The following is a 24,617-nucleotide window of genomic DNA, read 5'->3' as shown; positions in this document are numbered from 1 at the left end:
AAAGGACGAAGAGAAAATAATATAATGGCAGTATAAGGGTAGAGGTTCCTCCTTATCTCCTATTATTTGTAAACATTTGAGTAATATAAAGAATAAGAGCAAAATAATAATTTGATTATTTATTATAATTTTAATTAATATTAGACTTAAATCTTTATAATTTAGTAATTTTTTATTACCACATGTCGTTAGTGAGACGCTGTCTATTTGAGATAAGAAATAATTTTATATTATATTTATATTAAATTTTTATTTTTATTTAATAGAATCAGAATTTGATTTTTTTTATCTTGTATATAAGTCTTTATTTTTTAAATGATAATTTTATTCTTAAAATAATTGATTTAATATTAAATTTTCGTTATTTATATTTGAAAACCTAAACATATGTGTTGCATATAAAAAAATTAATAGTTTATTATATGAGAAATAAATTTTAGTTATAAATTTATGACGATTTAATGTAATAAAATACGTATACAATAAGGGGGACTCGGGATGCGCAGTTGTTTTTTTTTTTTTTTTGAGGGGGATTATTTTATTGCTGAGATCTGGTAGTATACGTTCTGAACCGATCCATAAAAAAAGCTTAGAAACAACTGATTCCTCCCATTTGCACCCAATCAACATATATAAATTCAATATAGAATTAATAGACAATCGTTGCTTTAATTAATTTTATTATATTTATTTTTTATTATCTTTCCTGCCCATCACTAATAAAAAATTATTATATTAAATTAATAATTTTGAAATATATATATATATATATATATATATAATTTACTCTCTCCCCCTCTAAAAATTGCAAACATGCCCATGTTATTTTCGAAATAGTTAGTAAACCAAATTGACCGACTGATGAAAAATATTAATTTACCATTTTAGAATTTTACCCTTCTGTATACCTTTTAATTACTCACAATAATTTAAGAAATTAAATAAAATTAATTTTTTTTTTAAAAAAAAAGAATAAAACATTTTTTTCCTTGTACTGGCTGTTTTGCTTTGCTCTTTCTCACGTCAACTTTCGTTTAGGAGCTTTCTATCTTGTCTCATTCTCCAGCGGCCATTGATGTCACAGAAGAAGATTTATTTGCAACCAGCTCGAATCCGCCTCCTTCTTCGTCATCATCTCCTTCCTCTTCACTCCCCACTTCTTCGTCTTCCTCCTCATGCTCAGCACTTTCCCTCTCCAGATCCTCCATTGACTGCGGCTGCACCTGTTGATGTTGCATTTGCAGAGGCCATTGCTGCTCCGGATGCACCATCAATGGCGCCGCCGCCGGGATATTATTTCCATTATTGTTGTTATAATTAACGGAAGTAATGTTCCCCGCCGGCGCCGTTTCATTCTTGTTAATATTATTACCGTTCTTCTCTCTGTACAGAGCATCGAGTTGGTGAAAGTAAGGGCATGTTTTGGAATCCTCTGGGCGTTTCTTGTTACTCTCTTTCACTTTCTTGAAGTACTTGTTGATGTTCTCCCATTTCTCTTTGCATCTCTTGGAGCTTCGATTATATCCGAGACGTTTCATTCCGGCCGAGATTTCTTCCCACAACGGCCCTTTCGGCCCGTTTTCTTGGTACTTAGTGTCGAGACTGGTTCGAAGCTTGATCAGAGCTTGAACTTCCGCTTTAGGCCATCGGGAAGGGCTTGGTACTGCTACATTAATTACGCTAATGTTGTTATCTCCGTTGTCCAATCTCGGAACTATTTCCATATTTGTCACCGGAGCTAATGGCACCTGTTGAAGATGATAATGCTGTTGCTGCTGGTGACGAAGGTGTTCTTGAATTGGTGGCGGTGGCTGTGGTGGAGGTAATGCAGATGGGTTCGGATTCGGATTCGGGTTTCCAGGTACTTGAACCGGGATTTGCTGGGAGGATATCTTCTGCAAGAAAGAAATGACGGCGGCGTCTTTGGCGGCTGCGGTGGATCTTTCTTTAACGAGAATTTCATGTTCTCTGTTGATTCTCGCCATTTCTTGGATCCTCCAAGCTTCCTCGCGCGCCATTCTTTCGTGCTCCCGCTTCTCCAGCGCGTCCAAGAACTTCTTCTGCAAATCCTCCTGTTTGTGGATCACCTCCTTCGTCAACCTCTTGAAGAACTCCTTCCATTTCCTCTTCCTCCGATTACTCGACCGCTCTTCGAACTCTTCGTCCGACGCCGTCGAGGATGAAGTTGAGCTCGAGAAAAGATTCGATGACACATTCACAAAAGTACTAACAGGATAAGGGTTTAGAGAAACTTGAGCTACAGGAGTGGCGATTGTCGTTGTAGGGTTTGCCATTAATGGCGCAACGACATCGTTTTGATGAAGCTGAGATTGTACTGGTACTGGTACTTGTACTGGAGTAGTAGTACTTTTAGGGTTTGTGCTTTGTGGATTAATAGTGATATGTGACAAAGACGGTACTGAATTATTATTGATTGTTGTAGTAGTCGTTGTCGTCGGCCATGGAAGCTGAGCTGATACTGTAATCTGTTGTAATGTGGGTTGAGATTTTGAAGGTGAAGGAAGAGAATGGAGATTCTCAAGAGCTTCCAATTGATCAAAAAACCTGTAAGTTTTCCCCTCCGGTTTTCCTGTTCTTCCTTCTTTAGTCCTCCTGTGATACTTGTAAACGTTCTCGAATTTCTCTTTGCATTTCTTGGCGCTTCGATTGTATCCAAGCGCCGCTAGTTTCCTGGGAAACAAACAGCAGCAAATTAAAACCCAAATTTTGATAGATATAAAGAAAATTAACTTTCTGTTTCGTGGCGTTTGGCGATGTAAAAGACGAAGCTAATTTCGCATGAAAAGCAAAAATATAGAAAAAGTAAGAGAACTAAAGAGAAAGAGATGAAGATTCAGGTGCACACACACACACACATATATATGTATGTATGTATGCATGTGTCTACATGTATGTAAAGTAGCCCACGGAATTATAAAGAGAAAGAAACCTAAGCAAAGCAAAGTCACATGGAAAACACAAGTATATGTTGGCAGTATGCGTCTCTAAACACATTTTGTTTGGTTGATCATCAACTTTTCTCAATGAAAAAAAAAAGAAAAAATAAAAACTCAGCTTCAAGTCCATGTGGGGCAAGAAAAATGAAGAAAATTATTTTTCAAAAATCATTTTTCCCTGAATTAATTTGTTTCCCTGAAATTCAAATGCATTCCCAGAAGCTCAGATGAAAAATTAATCTGATCTTATTACTAACAAGAAAAAATTTCTCTTCACCATCAATAACCCAAATGGAAAATATAAAGAAAAGAGAACACCTTCTACATATGCATACATACACATATATATATCTATATACATAGGGAGAAGACTCAAAAATAAGAAAAACCCATATAATTTAGTGGAAAATCAATCTGCAGATCTGCTTGCATGAGAGGTTCACAAGCTTGAATTTCCACTTCCATGAAAATCACAAAAAAAAAAAAGAAAGAAGAAGAAGATGAAATTAATTGAACAGACAGACCTGGAAACCTCTTCCCACAGTGGACCTTTAAGGCTTGAGTCACGGAAGGTCGCGTCCATGTCAGACCGTATCTTCAATAACGCCAAGGTTTCTTGACGAGGCCATCGGTTACCGCCAAATCCCCGGTCACCGCCTTGATTGGTGTTATCTTCCTGGCCGCCAACTTCACTGCTGGCCTCATGGGTTCCGGCGGCGTCGCCGGAGTTGGGTAGAAGACTGGACTGATCTCCGACCATATATGATTTCTTTTCCTGACAATTACAGCTCAAGGGAAGATATACAGAAACAGGAGAGAGATAGATAGAGAGAGAGAGAGGTGAATTCTGTAAAGGGTTTTATTTATGTAGAGGCGATATGGTGATTTTATTTGTTTATTTATTTTGTTGGGGTGGGGATCTGCCTGTCTATATCTCAATATATATATATATATATATATTATATAAAAAGAAATTGAATTTGAATTTTCATTAAATTACAAAAAAGAACTCACAAGATTTGAAATAATGTACTTATATATTTTCCAGATGTGGAATCTTCAGTTTTTTACTAAATTATTTTTTTCTACAAAATTTAATTTACAATTTTTTAAATTTCAACAAAAACATTACATATTATAAATTAATTTGTCATACATTTTGCTTCTTTATTATGTACCATGCAGTTAATTTTTTTTTTGCACTTTATAATATATATTACTAATATTTAAATATATTCTCAATCATTTAAAATATTTTTAAAATAAAAAATTAATAACTAGACTAATTTTGCCTTGTACTTTCTTCTACTGTTATATAATTTTTATAGTATAAAAATATTTATTTGCTAATTCTTTTATAAAATAAATAATAGGAGCAAATCAGTGTGTAATTTCTTTATAAAACTGAAAAAGTGGGCACTAAATAATTTATGTTTTCACCCGGCCAATTAATTAATTATTATATGAAATTAAATTATATTATATATATATAAAAAAAAAAGTGGCTGAGATAGATGTAACTGAAATTTAATAATACTTTTTTACATAAAGCTAAGGGAAATAAAAGTTATAACTGTTTTTTTTATAAAAAAAAATTAGAATAAATAATAATAAGGGTTTAAATTATCAACAGGTGCAGATAGCGACGATGGGGATAATAAGTTGGGGCCATATGTAGGTCACCTTTGCTTTTTGGGGCGTTTTGGATTTCAGTGGCCGTTGGCGCTATACACTTGTGTATTGTAAATTACTAAACTGCCATCCCATATTCCCCATTGACCTTCTCCACTACATCCCTTATGCCGCCCATTTTCCCTTTTCCCATGCGGGGTTTTACCGGTTCTTTTCCCAAAATGCCCTTCATGATTATATTAGTTGTAATTAAAATCAATCATTCAATCTCATCTTTTCAACTTAATTACCGAGACCAAACCGTGAAACTCGTGAGGCCACGTGGAGATAGACAAGACGGGGACGGCTCAAGAGTGACATAAGCTTGCCTTGAAAGTCATGTTTTTTTATTAAAAATAAATAAATAAATAGAAGGAAATAATTTGTATGATAAAAAATGAAAAAATGGAATGTAATAAAGGTTTTAATCTCTTAAATTTCATATTTTTATTAAAAAAAAGGGGAGGCTAACGGATTAAACATAAAAATCTCTTATTTAAATATAGATATACATTAAATCATATGTTAAAATTTATATATATTATATTCACGCACAGTAGTTTAATAAAAATAAAATAATTTTTTATTGATATAGTCAAAATTGTTACAAGATTTTCTATCTTAATTAACCATGTATGTCAACTTCAGCTAACATTTACAAATAAATTATCTAAGACATATATAATTATCTTGATACTACGTTATGATATGAACTCTAATAATTAATTCAACACCTAGATAAATAAAAATATATTAGAAATTATAAAATAATATATATATATAATGTAATTCAAAATCAATTTGGTAATAGCCCGAGTTAGGGATTTAGGCTACGAATGACAAAAATTATCTTAATAATAATTTCAAAAATTTTAAATTTAATTTTTTGTTAAATTTTTTTGAGTTACATGCATTTTGAACGCGTTTAAAATAATTTTCAAAAATTAAAAACCAAATAGTAAATAAAGAGATGATATATTTGAAAGAAAAATCGAAAAATATGGATTAAATCATAAAAAAAAATATATAGCCACGTAGGACGGCCACGTCAGCAGCGCGACGAATCGTTGTGTGACACGTGACTAGTAAGTGTATGCAATGTGCTCAAAAATTAAAAGGGCTTATTGAGTGTCATGAAAAATAGTGTACGGATACGATACATTGGGTAAACCTTGCCGTGAACGTTATTCTCAGTCAGACGAGAATAAAGAATCCCATACCTGAAGGAGTTAAAAACTGTTTGATTAAGCTCATTACCGGACAAGGTATTGAAGCGGTGATGTATTTGACGTCCATTATCGGACGAGATATGGGGACGACCAGTTGATTAATACAATAGATACTTGGCCCATATGTAGTAGGAACCCTTATGAACCACCAACATTACCGGTAAGTAAGTAAAAAGATAAAGATTAATTACTGTTGATCTTTTAGAATGTATGATGTGAATTACTATTCTGGTTCTTTTATTTATAAATGGTATCTGGAAACTTAAAGGTGAGTGGGAAATAAATATTTTTAAGTTAAATGAATTTACTTAAGAAAGAAAAATAAGTTCCATTGGTTATTTTACGATTTTTATAAACCTAGAATTTTTCCTTATCGGTAGTAAAATGTTGATATTCTTACTGAACTAGTTTAGTTCACCCCTTTATTATTAACCATTTTAGATCAGAACGATCAAGATCCGGATCCAGACCAACAAGAAAATTAACAAAAAGATTGCCTCCCGCTTTCTCAATTACACAGCGGAGGTTGATTATATAAGTTTTCAGTTTATTTCAAGGGACATTCCCGTAACCCTATTGGATATTTCAATTAAATTGTGCAAGTAATCTAACTCCAAATTCTAAATTACTTTTACAAAACTAATAAATTTTAATATTACTATTTAAGTAATTATGAGCATTTACAATTGGTATCAGAGTTGTGTTCTTTAGAACCATTCATTACACATAGGGTTAGAATAATTCAATACAACCTGAATCTCAAACTTTTATTGTGAAATATAGGTACAATGACATAAGGAGGGAAAGACCCCCGTTAAATATAATATCCTAGGGGGGAGCGCTTTGAGAGGATATCGATCGGCTCTTCGACATGCTAAATAGGCTCATCTTTGCCCAGCAAGCCATAGAGGAGATGAGAGAGTTATCTGATTCTCCTCCACCACTACCACAATATGAGCCACCTCCACACCGAGAGGATCTAGTGCCATCATGGTACAACCATGCTCCTCCATCGTATCATCCAGCACCGTCACAGTACAATTCGGTGCCCCCACCTTACAACCAAGTGCCACCATAGGGCCACCCGGTCCCTCTCTAGCATAATTCAGCCTCCTATCAGTAGGACCCAGCTCCACTTGTGATGAACTCATATTACATTGAAAGGTACAAAATATTTAATTCATCTACTTTTGCAGGCGCATCCACCTTCGAGAAAGCTGAATACTGGTTGACAGAGACAAAGAAGGTTTTCGCAACCCTTAGGTAGTTCCCGAATATAAGGTTATTCTTGTTACTTACATGCTCATAGGTGAGGCAGGGTATCCACTCTAATCACCTAAGAATAGTTCCTAACAGCCTTCAATGCTGAGTACTTTTCAGAACACCTCCAGTATCTGAAGGAGATAGAGTTTGCACACTTAGTCTACGAATATTTGTCAATATCAGAGTATGCTCGAAAATTCCTGAAATTAGGTCGATACTCTCCTAAGAGCATGACAGACGAAGGTAGAAAGGCAAAAAAGTTTGAGTGGAGTCTCCGTCCTGAAATTAGACAGTAATTGTATGTTTTTGAGCTCAGTACCTACTCAGCAGTTTTGACCAAGGTATAGTTGATAGAAAGGAACATTCGTATTTTTTCCCTAATAGTAGGCAACTCTAGGCCCCTAGTTCCACATTGCAGGGCAGCGGCTACTGCATTGAACTAGCAGAACAAGAGACCAAGGCCCGCAACTCAAGCTCCTTTTCAGGCCCTAGTAACAGGACACAACAAGATTTGCTAGCATTATGGCAAGGATCATGGAGACCGACCATGTTATCACCTCAACAACACCTGCTGCATATGCGGGAGTGCCCAACACTACGTAAAAGAATGTTTACGAAATCAGAATTAAGTTAGACTCGCAGTTTAGGGCAGAATCTATACACTCACTCAACAGGATGCTGAAGCTAACTCGAACGTAATACAAGGTACGTACACTATCTACAACTACCTTGCAAATATTTTAATTGATACTGGTACTTCACATTTTTTTATTTCACATGCTTTTATTTAAAATTCAAATCTGTTACCTGAAAGCTTTGATTCTGTACTGTTTGTGTCTACACCTAGGAATGGGACTCTACTGGAGAGTGTTATATATAAAGCTTGTATAATAAAAATAATATATAGAAAATTGAGAGTAGATTTGATAGCATTTGACACGGGAGATTTTGATGTAATTCTGAGAATGAATTGGTTAGCAGTGTATCACGTCACTGTGGACTGCTTTCATAAGAAGCTTATATTCAACAATCCTGAAGAAGAGTCTTTTACAAATTAATAAAAGTTTTAGATATTATTCACACGTGGTAACTACATTTTTTTATCAAATGCCCTTAACTCAACTATTCTTTTCTATGTTAGGCAAATCTAAGAAAGAGATTTTGCATTCAAGATATTCTTGTTGTTTAAGATTTTTCGAATGTATTCCTTGATAAATTACCAGAACTACCAGTAAATTGAGAAGTCGAATTTGTCATCGACTTTCAGCCTAGCACCCAGCCCATCTCGATTGTCCCATACCGAATGAGTCGTGTCGAGATAGAAGAACTAAGGAAATAGATCAAGAAGTTGCAGGATAATAGGTTCATCCAACATAGCATATCCTCTTAGGGTGCCAGAGTCACATTCGCAGGAGAAAATAATGGGTCTTTGAGGTTGTGTATTGACTAAGAGAATTGAACAAGGTCATAATAAAAAACAAGTACCCTCTCCCCATGATTGATGATCTTTTTGACCAATTACAGAGTGCTCAGATTTTCTCTAAAATTGACCTATGTTGGGGATACTATCAGGTAAAGATCAAGGCAAAAGACATCCCTAAAATGGCCTTTAGAACTTAATATGGGCATTATGAGTTCTTTGTCATGCCATTCAGATTAACTAATGCACATGTGATCTTTATAGACTTGATTAATAGGGTCTTAAGGTCATTCTTAAATCAGTTCGTCATAGTATTCACTGATGATATCCTGATTTATTTGAAGAGCAGAGAGGAATACGTTCAACATATGACTTAGGTCTTATAGGTTCTCAAGGAAAAGAAACTATATACAAAATTGAGTAAGTGTGAGTTTTGCCTTGAACAGACTTCCTTCTTGGACCATATAATATCAAAGGATGATGTGTCAATGAATCCCGATAAGATTAATTCAGTGATGGGTTGGAAGCGGTTGACTTTGGTTAAGGAAGTTTAAAACTTTTTGGGTATTACAAGTTATTACCACAGGTTTGTAGAAGAATTTTTAAGAATAATTGCTCCCCTGACATGACTTATGAAGAAAAACATCAAGTTTGAGTGGAATAAAGAATGTAAAATGAGGTTTATAGAATTTAAGGAACGATTGACTACCACACTAGTTTTGGCTCTGTCGAATGGAACAAGTTGATATACAATATACAGTGATGTGTCCTATTAAGGACTGAGTTACGTTCTGATGCAGCACAGAAAGATCATAACTTATAGGTATAAGCAATTGAAAACTCATGAAAAGAATTACCCCACCCACGACTTGGAACTTGCTGCCATTATCTACGCCTTGAAGACCTGGTGCCATTATTTATATGTGAAAATATTTGAAATTTATACACACCATCAGAGTTTAAAGCATATATTCACCCAGAAGGCTTTCAACATGTGTCAGAGGCATTGAATAGACTTCCTCAAGGATTACGATTGTAAGATCTTGTATCACCCGAACAAGGGTAATGTGGTAGTTAACGCCCTTAGCAGGAAGAATACAGGTATGTTACCTCACATAATAGTTTTTGAGTGCAAGGTGATAAAGGCTATGCAGTAGATACAACTCAAAGATTTGACAAAGGGCCAATGTTTGGCCCACCTAGCAGTCTAACTCGAATTAATTTAGAGAATAAGAGAGGCCCGACTGACCAACTCCACTCTAACAACTCTCAGAAAGGATACAAAACAAGGTTTAAACTCAAAATTTTAAGTCTTTACCAATGGGCTACTCACGTTCCAAGATGGTTATGTGTACCAAGTGATAGAGAATTGAAAAAAAAATATCATGAAAGAGACTCATAGTTCAAAGTTCACGTGTGTCTGGGAACTACTAAGATGTACCAAAGCATGCAGCCCCGTTTATGATGGAATAGTATGAAAAGAAAAATTGTCGATTTTGTCTCTAAGTGTCTTGTATACTAACAGATCAAGGCAGAGCATCAACGCTCAAGCGGACTACTTCAATCATTACTGATCCCCGAATGAAAATGGGAATATATCACCATAGATTTTATAACAGGGTTGTCTAGGGCACACTTGAGACATGATGCAATTTAGGTAATTATTGACCGACTCACGAAGTCATCTTATTTTCTGGCCATTAGAATAACGAATCCCTTGAACAAACTAACTAGAATCTATATTCGGGAGATAGTTAGACTACATAGAGTTCTTATAACAGTGGTATTAGACAGGGACTCCAGGTTCACCTCTCGATTTTATACAAATTTTCAACAAGCAATGGGGATGTCTCTTATCACAGCATTCCAGCCCCAAACATATGGATAATCAAAGCGAACCATTAAACATTGGAGGATATACTCAAGGCTTGTGTTCTAGATTTTAAAGGGTACTGGGATAACCACCTGTCCCTGGTAGAGTTCATCTACAATAACAGTTATCAAATAAGTATTGATATGGCTCCCTGTGAGGCAATGTGTGGTCGACCCTGTAGATTGTCAATTTATTGGGAAGATGTAGCAATAGAAAATTGATTAGCCTAGATCTTGTAGATGAGACCACAACAAAGATTATTAAAATAAAAAAAAATATACAGACGGCTCATAGTAGACAAAAGAGTTATGCGGATACCAGAAGGAGAGATTTAGAATTTAAGAAGATGACGAGTAATCCTTAAGGTCACCCCTTTTAAGAGTATCACTAGGTTTGGAAAAAGAGGAAAGTTGAACCCCCAATTCATCAAATCGTTTGAGATTTTGGACAAGATTGAGATATTCGCCTGCAAGCTTGCATTACCTCTAGAACTATCCAGAGTCCATAATGTATTCCATGTGTCATTGTTATGCAAGTACAACTCAGACCCCTCAGATGTCTTATCTTACAAGTTACTTCCACTTTAAAAGGATTTATCTTACGATGAGGTACCGGTTTGTATTTTGGACTAAAAGAGTAGAGTACTTTACAACACAAAAATTACTTTTATCAAGGTCTTATGGCAAAATCACTCGACAGACGAGACTACCTAGGAGTTAGAATCAGACTTCAAGGTCCGATATCCTTAACTGTTCAACTAGTGAGAATGCAGCAATTTGGGGGAACCAAATTTTCTTAAGGGAATGAGAGTTATAACATCCAAAGCCCGAGATTTAGGCTCGGGATGATAAAAATTATCTTAATAATAATCTCAAAAATTTTAAATTCAATTTTTTGTTAATTTTTTTGAGTTATGTGTATTTTGCATGCATTTGAAATAATTTTTTAAAGTCAGGGGCCAAACTGTAAATAAAGGAAGGGTATATCTAAAAGAAAAATCGAAAAAATAGGAGTCAAATCATTAAAAAAAAAATACAGGCACGTGGGACGCACACGTCAGCAGGACGACGAATCGTCATGTGCCATGTGACGGACACGCTAAGCCTAGATCGAAGTCGAAGAGGTATTTAAACCTCGCTACCCGGCTTCCCAAAACTCTAGCCACCAAGACCACCAGAGAAGAAGAAGAAGGTTGGCCATGAAAGCAAACCAGTCACCAGAGGAAAGGAAGCTGACCACCGTTATTGCCACACTAGAGACCCAAACTGACATTGGTAAGTGAACTTTTTTCCCGTTCGTTTCATTTTTTCATTCTAAACAACCTCAAACCCTTATTGACACTAGAAAACCAAAGGAGAAGCTAGAAACTGAGGGCTGACTTCGGTTGAGCCGTCGCACCCAAAACCAAAAAATCCCTCTACTGAGCCCAAATTTTTTCTTGTTTCCTTTCATTTCTCGACCATTGGTTTTCTAACATATTTTTGGTGTAGGACAACTGAAGGAGGACCACGACTGCGAGGAAGGAGCAGTGTAGTCATCGCACCAGAAATCCCAAACTGCTGGTAAGTCTTGGTTTTCCTCCTTTTTCCACCAACAGAAACCACTTAACCCCAAATCACTCAGATTTTCACCCAAAATTGGCCTGACTGAGAGGGGGAGCCACAATAGACGACGGAACCAGAGGCGGAACACAGCGATGTCGCTGTGCCGAAACCCTAAGCCGGCCCCTGAGAGAATTTTGACCCTTTTTGGCTATTTTTTGTGTATTTCCATGATATTTAATGTATGTTTTGGTTTTCACAGAAAAACTCAAGAAATTTGAGAACCAGGAACTGCCAGAAAGTGTAGTGGAAAAGGTGGACAGCGACCCAGAATAAAAATCCATCACCATTTCTCCCATTACGGTTAAATTAAAATATAATAAATAATAAATAAATAATTATAAATATTGACGACCCATTGATTAGTTAAATATAGGTCACCGATGGAGACAGTAACCGCTCAGTGTATAATTGTCCTTAGATTATTTGTGTTGCCTATTTGTTGTTATATTGCTTTACTTGCCTATTATTACTTCATATATTTTAATTTATTGATTTTAATTGCTTTTCTTATTTATTTAGTTTATTCAATCGTTTTTTTCTTTATTCGTTAATTTAGTTTGAAACGAATGGCTTAATTACGTTTTCTTAAATTATTGAGTATTAAATTATATTATCTATTAAAGGATTGTCATATTATCTTGTAATTTTGAAATGTGAGTGTTGCATGTATTTGGTGGCTAAATGGTAATGAAGACTAGTATGTGTATGCAACGTGCTAAAAAATTAAAGGCCCTTACTGGATGTCATGGGAAAGGGTGTACGAACCCGGTACATAGGATAAACACTAATGTGGACGTTACCCTTGTCAGACGAGGTAGAACAATCTCATACTGGAAGGGGTTGGGAACTATTTGATTACGCTCATTACCGATGTATTTGGTGCCCATTACCGGACAGGGTATGGGAACGACCAGTTGATTAATAGAATGAATACTTAGTTCACGTATAGTGGGAAACCCTATGGACCCCCAATACTAGTAAATTAGTAAAAAGGTAAAAAATTGATTACTCTTGGTCTTTTAGAATTTATGATGTGAATTACTATTTTGGTTTTTTCTTTCATAAATGGTATATAGGAACTTAAAGTTGAGTGGAGAATAAATGTTTTTGAGTTAAATGAATGTATTTAAGAAAGAAAAATAAGTTCCATTTATTGTTTTACGATTTCTACAAATATTTGATTTTTCTATATCAGTGGTAAAGTACTGATATTCTTACTGAGGTAGTATACCTCACCCCCTTATTATTAACTATTTTAGATCAAGGCGGTCAAGATCTGAATTCTGATCAGCAAGAAAATTAGTAAAAAGGTTGTCTACCGCTTTCCCAATTACGCAATGGAGGTTGATCGCATAGGTTTTCGATTTACACTTTTCTTTCTTTTATTTATTTTAAGAGACATTCTCATACTTCTATTGAGTATTTTAGTTAAACTGTGCAAGAAATATAACCCCAAATTTTAAACTATTTTTGCAAAACTAATAAATTTTAATATTTTTATTCAAGTAATTGTGGGCCGTTACAAATTTGGTATCAACTTTAAGGTACTTTTATAAATTATCCATTAACAAGCGGGATAAAATTCTGTCATTATATTAAAATAAAAATAATAATTAAATATATAAATTATGATTAACAAGTTAAGTTTTTAATCTCACTAAATCAACTGATCAATTATTATCAATTCATAATACATTCACAAAATTGTAAGTTATTTATTTTCAATAAAAATTGAATTCATGAATTTTTAGTATAACACAACTTTTAACTAGTGAACCACTATATTAGATATTAAATATATAACATAGTGAGTTAAACCGTTAGTTCTATTAATTCAAGTATTATAAATCAATTACTATCAGTTCATAATACATTCATAAAATGATAAATTCTAAACTTTTAGTGAAGTTTGAACTCATGATTTTTTAGTAGAACACAATTCTTAACGAGTGAATCAATATGTTGTTGGTTATGTACTAGGAAGTTACAATATGATTGTAAAGACTAATTTACTTGGAAAAAAATATTAAAAATTAACTGAAATTCAAAATTTTCAATTTAATTGAAAAGTCAAAAATTTCATAAAATATTTCTAACTAATTTGTGAATAAAGAATGTTGAATTAAACTAGTTGGATGGAGGTCATGTTATTAGGCGAAACCTATTTATGAGAATGAAGCAATGCAGCGATCAATTTAGTTAGGGTGTGACCTACCATAATAAATTGAATTGAAATTTCCTTGACTAATTTATACATTATGGCTAGGTGGTAATATGTATGTACATATATACATGTATTTTTAATTGTATTATATTATTATATGATTATATTTACATCGACATATTAATTAATACAATGAATTATTATTTTGAAATTTCTGGGACCATACGTGGTGGCTTGTGACTTGTGAATTGTTGGTTGCTATTATAGCTCTAACCTGTCCAAAACATGTGCCATGTACCCATATATATATTATTGTTGTACCATTTTAACTTAATTATATATTGTGTAGGTAAAGGGTTAAAAAATTAAATATTAATATAATTTTATTAATTATATAAAAAAATTATATGTAAAATATGGACTTGATAAAATTTTAACATGTAATTAAAAAATTATAATAAAGTTGCCTATAATTTTTTTTTTTTAACAAGATTACGATCTCATGTAAATATATATCCAATATCTATTATAAATATTTTAATTGACACTCCTCGATAATTAAAGACATTGACCCGAAAAAGTAGTTGTAGTTTAAAAAAATTGATATATTTTATTATAAAATACAATCATATATTCTTATAAAATAAATACAAGTAATTACTATACAGTAAACAAATATTTTGAAAAAATGAATTAATTAAAAGTAATTAAATTAAAATAAAGGTGGGTGATGTATATATCTCCAAAGATGATTTACTCAATTATTGATTGAAGAAACAAAAGGATAAGAAAAATACATAATTTGGTAATTGGAAGTAAGTGGAACCCACTCAATCAATAGAGCAATTTATTACATTTTTTATATTCATTACTTAATTTAAACACACAATGGGAATTAGTATTATATACATATTATGTATACGTACATATACACACTGTTTATATATATATATATATATATATATCATATTGGTGTTACTATTGCTGCATTGTCCTGCATTAAATGGATCACAGCCCCATATATATGCTTGATCAATATTTACCATGCCCTTGATTAAATTGAGAATATATGTAATGTTGCATGTCGAGATTATTTTGATTTATATATAAAATTGTTGTATTATAGTGACAGAAGAAAAATAAGAAAAATTATAATTGTATATATTTTTTTCTTCCGATTTTACTAAATTGATGCTCCCAATAACATTAGTAATCTATTAATGTTAATTAATTAATTAAATTACATTTTTTAAAATATTTATCCATATATAGGTAAATATGTATCTAACTTTTTTGAAGTAAAAAATATGTATATATACAACTTGAAGTGAGACCTTTGTGTTAGTTGGTATATTATGCTCTGACACAAACACACACACATAAATTAGTATGAGTCCAATAATGAATTATATATGCGAAATTATAGTAATATTTATATATGTAGTCTTGAAGTGCTGCTATTCTTAATGTTCTTTATCATGCATATATCTAACTTTTTAGTTACTCATTTCTTATATGAATAATCGTAGAGCATTACGTCTATCTAGTATTAAGTATATATTTAGATAGTTGGACAATTTATAAGATAGTATATATATGATTTGTATAAATAATTAATATAATATTTTTATTCAATAGTACTAAACTATTATATTATAGTAAAAAAAAAAAACATTCATTATGGTAGTATTATGTGAGTATCAACCTATAATTTAAAGATGTAATCAGAGATTATAAATTTTATATGGACAAAAGGATGATAGAATATGATCAAGAAGGGAGATGGGTTCCATCGTCACACGAAAAATATATGAATTGAACTTAGATGCATCAATTGGTTTTGAGATATTTTTGTGAGCATTGAATTTGAAAAGTTTTCTTTGTAGGCATGAGATAAATCTCCTTAGAAATGAAGGAAATATTGTCCCTATTATTTCGTATGGAATTGTTGATGACAAATGGAAATCACTCATCTCATTCCAAAATGTGACTCTCAACTAGTGTTTCATTCACCCACCGCATCTACATTTTTTTTTTTTTTTTTGTTTTGTTTATGTTGTAATTTTTATAAGCAATTATATCGTAATTAGTGTATTTTAGTTAAAATTTTATGTTGTATATATCTTTTTTTGTAATATATTATTATTTATATAATTAATAAAAATAAATAAATTTTTATTTAAAATAAAATAAATTATGAGATAGTCGAAAGTACATAATAATAGTTTTTTTAAAAAAAATTAGAAATTAAAATTATAAGGGTAAGAAAAGAAAATAAAAAATAGTATGGGTAAAACGGTAAAAGTGGGAAGAGGAGGAGGTGGAGAAGTAAGGTAGGTAAACATCAAAGAGAATGGGGCAGCGTGTTATTGCTATTATGGAAGAGAGACGTAATTGATGATCAGAAGACTCCTCACATTTTCTTTCTGTATCTAATTTGCTTTCTCTTCTAAATTTGACTTTTTTTTTTTTTGTCCACATAACCCCTTTTTTTATGAACTTTTCTTTCATATACAGATATATACACACACATTCGCACATATATATATATATATATGCACATAATGCACGTATATATGTAAGTGTATGTGCGCTTTGCTGTCACAACTATTTCCCAAAAGTAATAATTCTCCCTTTAAAAAAAAAAAAAATCATATAAGCAAAATATATATTACCCATATGTGTGCATATGTATACGCATGGTGCAATCAAAACGATTTTCTTAATTTACTCAAAATTTTTATAATATTTGAATTGTATTATATAAATTGAAATTTGAATCAAATTCAAATTCAACATTATATGTAATATACGAGTTCAAAAATCGGCGCAGAATAATTTTCTTATCAAATTAATTATATAAAAATAATTATTTAATTTAATTTATTTTTATATAATTAAATTTTTAAAAAAAATAAATTAGTGATGAGATTGAAAATAATTTTTAAAAAAATATATAAAAATTTGAGTTCAAAAGTATTTTTGAAAAAAAATTAGAAACATGAAGTCAAAGTGTAAAAAAATATGACCACATGGGATGGCCCAGTTAGTGGCCCCGACGAATCAGAGCACATCGCGTGTCAAAATACGCTGACATCGATGTCATACGAGTGATCCGCGTGCGCAGTGATCTGACGGCCCAAGTTCAATCATGCGCATGTGAACGGCTTAGATTCGTTCCCAACTTAGGCGTGATCGGACGAACGATATCAATCGTGATGAATGATCCAAATTCACCCACGCAATCGGCCTAAACAGACAAAGATCAGACGACCCTCCTCGCTCAACGTTGACGCGAATGGACGATTCAGATCGATGTGGGATATGTATAAATATCTTGCATCGTAGAGGAGCCCAAACTCTAGCCACCAACCCCCTACTGGAGAAGAAGTCCGACCGCCAACCGCTGCCGCATCGGGGCCACTATCGACCGCCAAAAAATATAAAACTTCTCCCTACTTACTCATAATTCGATTACGAGCCTCCCTGTGGCATTATCGGAGCAAAAGGGACGGCAGGTGAACCAAAAACTACGGATAAAGCCCGGCAGAGCTGACACAGCCAAAACTCAAAAATCTCTCCGATGAGCCCCTTCTTGTTTCCCGTTTCACGCAATTTTTTTATCATTGTATTCAATGTCTTTTTTTGTGCAAGTTAGCCGAAGAAGGAACCTCAGCCGCAAAGGAGAACTGGCAGAGCCGCCGTATTTGCAGACCCTCCTATTGGCATGTTCAAATTTTTGTGATTTTTTAGCCAACCAATGCCCCATAATGTATTTTTCTACAGGGATACGTGTAAAATCGACCAAAACCGGCTAAAATCAACTAGGTCTAGGCAAACCGCCAGCATGGGCGACGGAGCCGGCGCCAGAGCATGGTGGCACCACCTTGTCGGAACCCCAAAATTGGCTGAAAAGAGTTTTGGACATTGATTTTTGATTTTTGAGGTATTTTTAGGTACGTGACGAGTGTTTTGGATTCCATAGAAAAAATTCAAGAAATTCAAGACCTATTAGGAGGCGTAGTAGATAGCACAGCGTCTCGAAATACCGATTTGGGTAAGGATTCATCACCCTATTCCCTGTTACAGTAAATGAAGGATTAATAAATCAGTAATTTTGTATTTTATAAAAATTAAAAAAATCATAACAATAATTACAGGTCACTAGTAGAGCCGAAAAACTAGTCAGTGTATCATTGCCCTAAGCTCTTCTATATGGCTATTTATTTCTCTACATTGTCTAAATTGCTTGTTGTTCCACCATATGATTTAAATTATCACATTTAATTGTTTTCTTGTTATTAATTGTCTGATTGTAATCCTTATATGATAGACTGATTTAAAATAAAGGTCATGATTACATTTCTTAATTGTTAATGTATAAAAATGTATTGTTTGCTTAAATATCGTTTGATTGATATGTGAATATAAAATGAGATATTAGTAGGCGATTGGTGATTGCTTGTTGATGTGGATCTATATATGAAAGACTTACTAGGTATCTTGGGAAAATGTAGATGGACCCGGTACATAGGAAAAACTCTACTGTGGATAATACCTCAGCCGGACAGGGTTAAGGAGTCCTATACCGAAAGAGTTGGAAGATATGGTTCACCCTCATACCAAATGGGGTATTGAAGCGATTGTGTATTTAGCGCTCAATACCGAACGGGGTATGAAGATGGCTGGATAAATTGACAGATTTAGATATTGGGTCCACGAGTAGGAGAATATTCCTATGAACCCTCAGGAGTTCCAGTAAGCATGTAAAATGGGAGAATGACTGACTTTACTTACTTGTACATGAGATTATAAATGTTATATGAGTGTTTGTCTTATAGGTTGGTTTTGAAAAACTCGTAACAGTAAGTGTGGAATAACATTTTAATATTAAATAAATTTACTTATGTTAAGGGCTCCATTAGTTGTTTTGTGATTTTTACCAACTTTTATTTTTCGTATAAGTAATTAGTGTGATATTCTTACTAGGCTAGTGTACTTCACCCTCCTATTAATAATTTTAGATCAAGAGAACTATGATCCAGATCTCGATCGATAAGAAGGTTGTGAGTAGTTTACCTCTCGGACTCCTTAAAGAACTAGTGGAGATTAACCCCTAGGATATTTATCTATTTGTTTTAAATCATTTATTTACTTCTTTTTATGAGCTACTGTAGTAGATACATTCTCGTAGCTCTATTAGACATTATTTTTTACTGTTGAAGGAATGTAAACCCTAATATTAGGGGTCGCACAACAAATACGACTTTAGGATTTGAACAGAGTTGCACGTTTGGCTCACCTGACTATCTAACCTCAATTGATCCAAAGAATAAAGAAATCTCAATCAACCGATTCCACCATAACAGCTTTCAAGAAGGATGCAGAACAGGGAGCAAATCCAGAATTTTAAGTCTCTGTCAATGGGTTACTCAAAATTCAGGACAAGTGTGTGTTCTAGATGACAGTGAACTAAAAAAGGACATCATAACATAGGCTCACAGCTCAAAGTTCGTCATACATCTCGAAAGCACTAAAATTTATTAAAGTATGCGACCCCAATTTTGGTGGAGTTGAATAAAGAGAGAGATGATCGACTTTGTCTCCAAGTGTCTAGTATGTCAACAAGTTAAGGCAGAACATCAAGGTCTAGGCGAGCTACTTCAGCCATTACCGATACTAGAGTGGAAGTGAGAACATATCACAATGGACTTCGTGACTAAGTTACCTAGGGCCCACTCAAGACATGATACTATCTGGATAAGTGTCGACTAACTCACCAAATCTTTCCACTTCTTGGCTATCAAGATGAGTGACAACTTAGAAAAATTAGTAAGAATATATATCCAGGAGATAGTCAGGTTACATGGAGTTCCAATGACAGTAGTATCCGACAGACATTCCAGGTTCACCTCTCGATTTTGGTCTAGTTTTCAGCAAGCTATGGAAATGAAACTATCCCTTAATACCGCATTCCACCCTCAAACCAATGGATAGTTAGAGAAGACGATTCGCACACTAGAAGATATGCTCCTAGCTTGTGTTCTAGACTTCGGGGGCCATTGGGACGATCACTTACCTTTGATAGAGTTCGCCTACAATAACCGCTATCAAGCAAGTATCGACATGACTCTGTACGAGATATCATATAGCTATTCCTACGGGTCACTGATCTATTGGGAAGATGTGGGTGATAAAAAGTTGTTCAGTCTAGATATTGTAGAGGAGACTACAGCTAAGATAGTTAAAATCATGAAGAACATTTAGACAGCTCATAGCTAGTAGAAGAGTTATACAGACACCTGGAGGAGAGATTTGGAATTTAAAAAAGATGATCGAGTGTTTCTTAAGTTCACCATTTTCAATGGGATCAGTAGGTTTAGCAAGAGGGAGAAATTAAATTCCCAGTTCATCGTGCCATTTGAGATCTTAGACGAGATTGGTACGATTGCCTACAAATTAGTACTACCTCCAAAGCTATCTAGGGTTCATAATGTGTTCCATGTATCCATGTTATGCAAGTACAACCCAAACCTCTCACACATCCTATCCCACGAGGCTTTTTTACTCCAGAATGATCTATCCTATGAAGAAGTACCGGTAAACACTATACACTGGAAGAGTAGAATATTTTACAATTGAAAATTTTTTTTCGTCAAGGTCCTATAGCAGAACAATACGTAGGAAGAGGCCACTTGAGAACTGGAATCAAGCTTCAGGGGTCAGTACCCCCGGCTGTTCGACTGAGTGAGAGAATGACCAATTTGGAGGACCAAATTTTCTTAAGAATGGGAGAGTTATAATACTCGGGCCCGAAAATTGACTCGGGATAATTTTTTTATCAGATTAATTATATAATAATTATATAAAAATAATTATTTAATTTAATTTATTTTTACTTAAATGAATTTTTGAGAAAAAAAGAATTAGGGACGAGATTGAAATAATTTTGAAAAAATGGGTGAAAATTTGAGTTTGATGGTGTTTTTTAAAGAAAAATTAAAAACATGGGGTCAAAGTGCAAAAAAAAATTTGGCCATGTGGGACAGCCCAGTCAGTAGTCCCGACGAATCGGAGCACGTCGTTTGTCAAAACACGTTGACGTCGTCACCACACGAGAGGCCACATGGGCGATTTGCGTGCCCATCGATCCGATGGCCCAGGTTCGATCCTGTGCGCGTGAACGACTTAGATTTATTCCCTCTTTAGGTGCAATTGGACGGACGAGATCAATTGCGATGGACGGTCCAGATTCACCCACACAATCAGCCTAAACAGGCAAAGATTGGAAGACCCTCCTCGCTCTACGTCGACGTAAATGGACAGTCCAGATTGATGCAAGATGGGTATAAATACCTTGCATCATATGGGAACCAAAACCCTAGCCATCAGCCCCCCGCCAGAGAAGAAGAACCAAATGCCGGAGAAGAAGATGGACCGCCGACTACTGCTGCACCGGGGCCAATGCCGATCGCCAAAAAAGGTAAAATTTCCTCCTACTCGCTCAGAATTTGATTCCGACCCTCTCTATGGCCATATTGGAGCAAAAGGAACAGCGGGTGAGCCAAAAACTGCAGCCAAAGCCCGGCGAAGCCGTTTGGCCAAAATCCAAAAATTTTTCCAATGAGCTCCTCTTTGCTTCCCATTTCACATGATTTTTCGATCATTATATTCACCATCCTTTTCTGTACAGGTTAACCAAAGAAAAAACCCCAACCGCAAAGGAGAATCGAAGGAGCCGCACCACTCGGAGATCCCCCTCGCTGGTAGGTTTAGTTTTTTGTGATTTTTCGGCCAACCGAGGCCCCATAATGTTTTTTTTTTGTAGGAATATGTATAAAACTGACCAAAACTGGCCAGGCCGAGGCGAACCGCCAACATAGGCGGCGAAGCCAGCATCGGAGCACAACGACACCACCGTGTCTAAATCCCAAAATTGGCCGAAAAGAGTTTTAGACACCGATTTTGGATTTTTGAGATATTTTTAGGCACATGACGAGTGTTTTGGATTTCACAGAAAAATTTCAGAAAATTTGAGACCCGTTATGAAACGTAGTAGACAGCGCGACATCTCGAAATACCGATGTAAATAAGGATCCCTTACCTTATTCCCTGTTATAGTAAATGAAGGCTTAATAAATCGGTAATCTTGTGTTTTATAAAAATTAAAAAAATCATAACAATAATTATAGATCACTAGTGGAGTCGAAAAATTGATCAATGTACGATTGCTCTAAGCTCGTCTATACGGCTATTTATTTTCCTATATTGCTTAAATTGCTTATTGTTCCATCGTATGATTTAAATTGTTACATTTAATTACTTTCTTGTTATTGATTGCCTGATTGTGATTCTTATCCGATGGATTGACTTAAAATAAAGGGCCTGATTATGTTTCTTAATTGTTAAGGTATAAAAATGTACTGTTTGCTTGAATGTCGTTTGATTGACATGTGAATATAAAATGAGATGTTAGTAGGCGATTGGTGATTGCTTGTTGATGGGGAATGTATATATGAAAGGTTTATTGGGTACTTTGGAAAAAGGTGGACGGACCTGGTACATAGAAAAAATCCTACTATGGATATTACCTTAGCCGGATGGGGTTGTGGGATCCCATATCGGAAGGATTGGAAGATATGGTTCACTCTCATACCAGACGGGATATCAAGGTAGTGGTGTGTTTAGCGCCCAATTACCGGACATGGTATGAGGATGGCTGGGTAAATTGACAGATCTAGATATTAGGTTCACGAGTAGAGATATATCCTTATAGACCTCCAGGAGTTCCAGTAAGCATGTAAAAAGGAAGAATGACCGATTTTACTCACTTATACATGAGATTATAAATGTTATATGAGCGTTTGTCTTATAGGTTAGTTTTGAAAAACTCATAATGGTAAGTGTGGAAATAATACTTTGATATTAAATGAATTTATTTATGTTAAGGATTTCATTAGTTGTTTTGGAATTTTTACCAACCTTTGTTTTTCATATCAGTGATTAGCATGATATTCTTATTATGCTAGTATAGTTCACCTTCATATTAACTATTTCATATCAAGAGGAGCAAGATCCAAATCCCGATCAGTAAGAAGGTTGTAAGAAGTTTACCTCTTGGACCCCTTCAAGAGCTTGTGGATGTTAACTCTTAGGATATTTATCTATTTGTTTTAAATCATTTATTTGTTTTAAATCATTTATTTGTTTTTTTTACGAGTCAATATAGTAGAGACATTCATGTAACCGTATTGAGTATTATTCTTTACTATGTAAGGAATGTAAACTCTAATATTATTGCTTGCTTTCGCATTTAAATTACAAATTCATTTTCTTTAAGGTTTCGAGTCTTTACATTATAATAATTTATTTATGCACTTTTATTTATTCATTTTTTTGTACAAGATAATATATATTAATATTTTTAAGCAACAATGAAAAATAATATCTTTATCACAAAGTAGAATTTTGATAGTTGTGGGGCTGAAATTTGTTGGTTATTTTACTTATTAATATTAACACCTAAACATATATCAACACTTCGATTGTAATAATATTAAATTATCGTAGGTTGTTTTAGATTATTTTAGTCGAGATAATTATCACGAGTTAAAAATATGATATAAATTTTTTTAAGATCAAATTATAAGACATGAAACTTCATTTTTTTTTTTGATAAATAAACCATGTGTGACACCCCTGGGTGTTTCATGAACATCGTTCCACCTATACTTTATTCATTTCTATCCACGAACGCATCCAAGATCAAATGTTCAGTATACATGCAACTCATTGAGTTTACCTAATTAATTTTAGTGTTTCCAATTTATAACTCACTATTCCAAAGTAATAAATAGAGCAAAATGAAAGAAGTCCTAACTACTACAGAGAATTAAAATGAGTGAACATCCAATGTAAATCAACGTATGCCTATCATGTTGTTAACTCGCTTTCTCTAGGTATTGTCCCACTACCTGAGGTTTTAGCTCCAGCTCTCATTCTATTGCATCTGCAATGATATATAGTAAGTACACTCTAGCTCAGTAAAATAAACTTAGAGTTCAAACAAAGTATGAAAATACATATAGACCCCTAACTCGGTGCCCCACCTATGCCTACCTAACCATTATCCTCTCATCCTTCCCCTTCTATTGTACCCCTGAACCCTCGCTTAATTATTTTGCCTACCTCTTAGTTAGTCCTCCAGTCACCCCAAGTCCTTACCCAACCTTGCAACATGTTCGTCTATATGCCTACAGGACAACGACTACCCTACCCGATCCCATATTTTGACTCATCCATTCATCCACACGCACAACAACAAACAAAATAATAGCACTTCAATGTTCACCACTAACAGAGTATGCCATGTATATACCAACCCTTCCTTAGCCACACCTTTCACATGCTCCCAACACACTCTCATAATAACAGCC

At 34.1% G+C, this 24,617-nt stretch overlaps 1 protein-coding gene across 1 annotated transcript; it reads right to left on the bottom strand.

Moving 5' to 3' along the window:
- Positions 1-859: 859 nt before the first annotated feature.
- On the bottom strand, positions 860-3,864 carry LOC110818835 (trihelix transcription factor GT-2-like). Its single transcript, XM_088221477.1, has 2 exons — positions 3,482-3,864; positions 860-2,691 (listed from the first exon to the last, which is right to left on the bottom strand). Exons 1-2 carry the CDS (start codon positions 3,715-3,717, stop codon positions 1,056-1,058), a joined length of 1,872 nt encoding a protein of 623 aa, XP_088077603.1. The 5' UTR covers positions 3,718-3,864; the 3' UTR covers positions 860-1,055.
- Positions 3,865-24,617: the final 20,753 nt, after the last annotated feature.

Source organism: Carica papaya, chromosome 1, assembly GCF_054855325.1.
Source record: "Carica papaya isolate Zhongbai chromosome 1, ASM5485532v1, whole genome shotgun sequence".
In the NCBI taxonomy this organism is placed as follows: domain Eukaryota; kingdom Viridiplantae; phylum Streptophyta; class Magnoliopsida; order Brassicales; family Caricaceae; genus Carica; species Carica papaya.
Note: the sequence above shows the minus strand (reverse complement) of the source record. Positions and strands in the feature narration are given on the sequence as shown.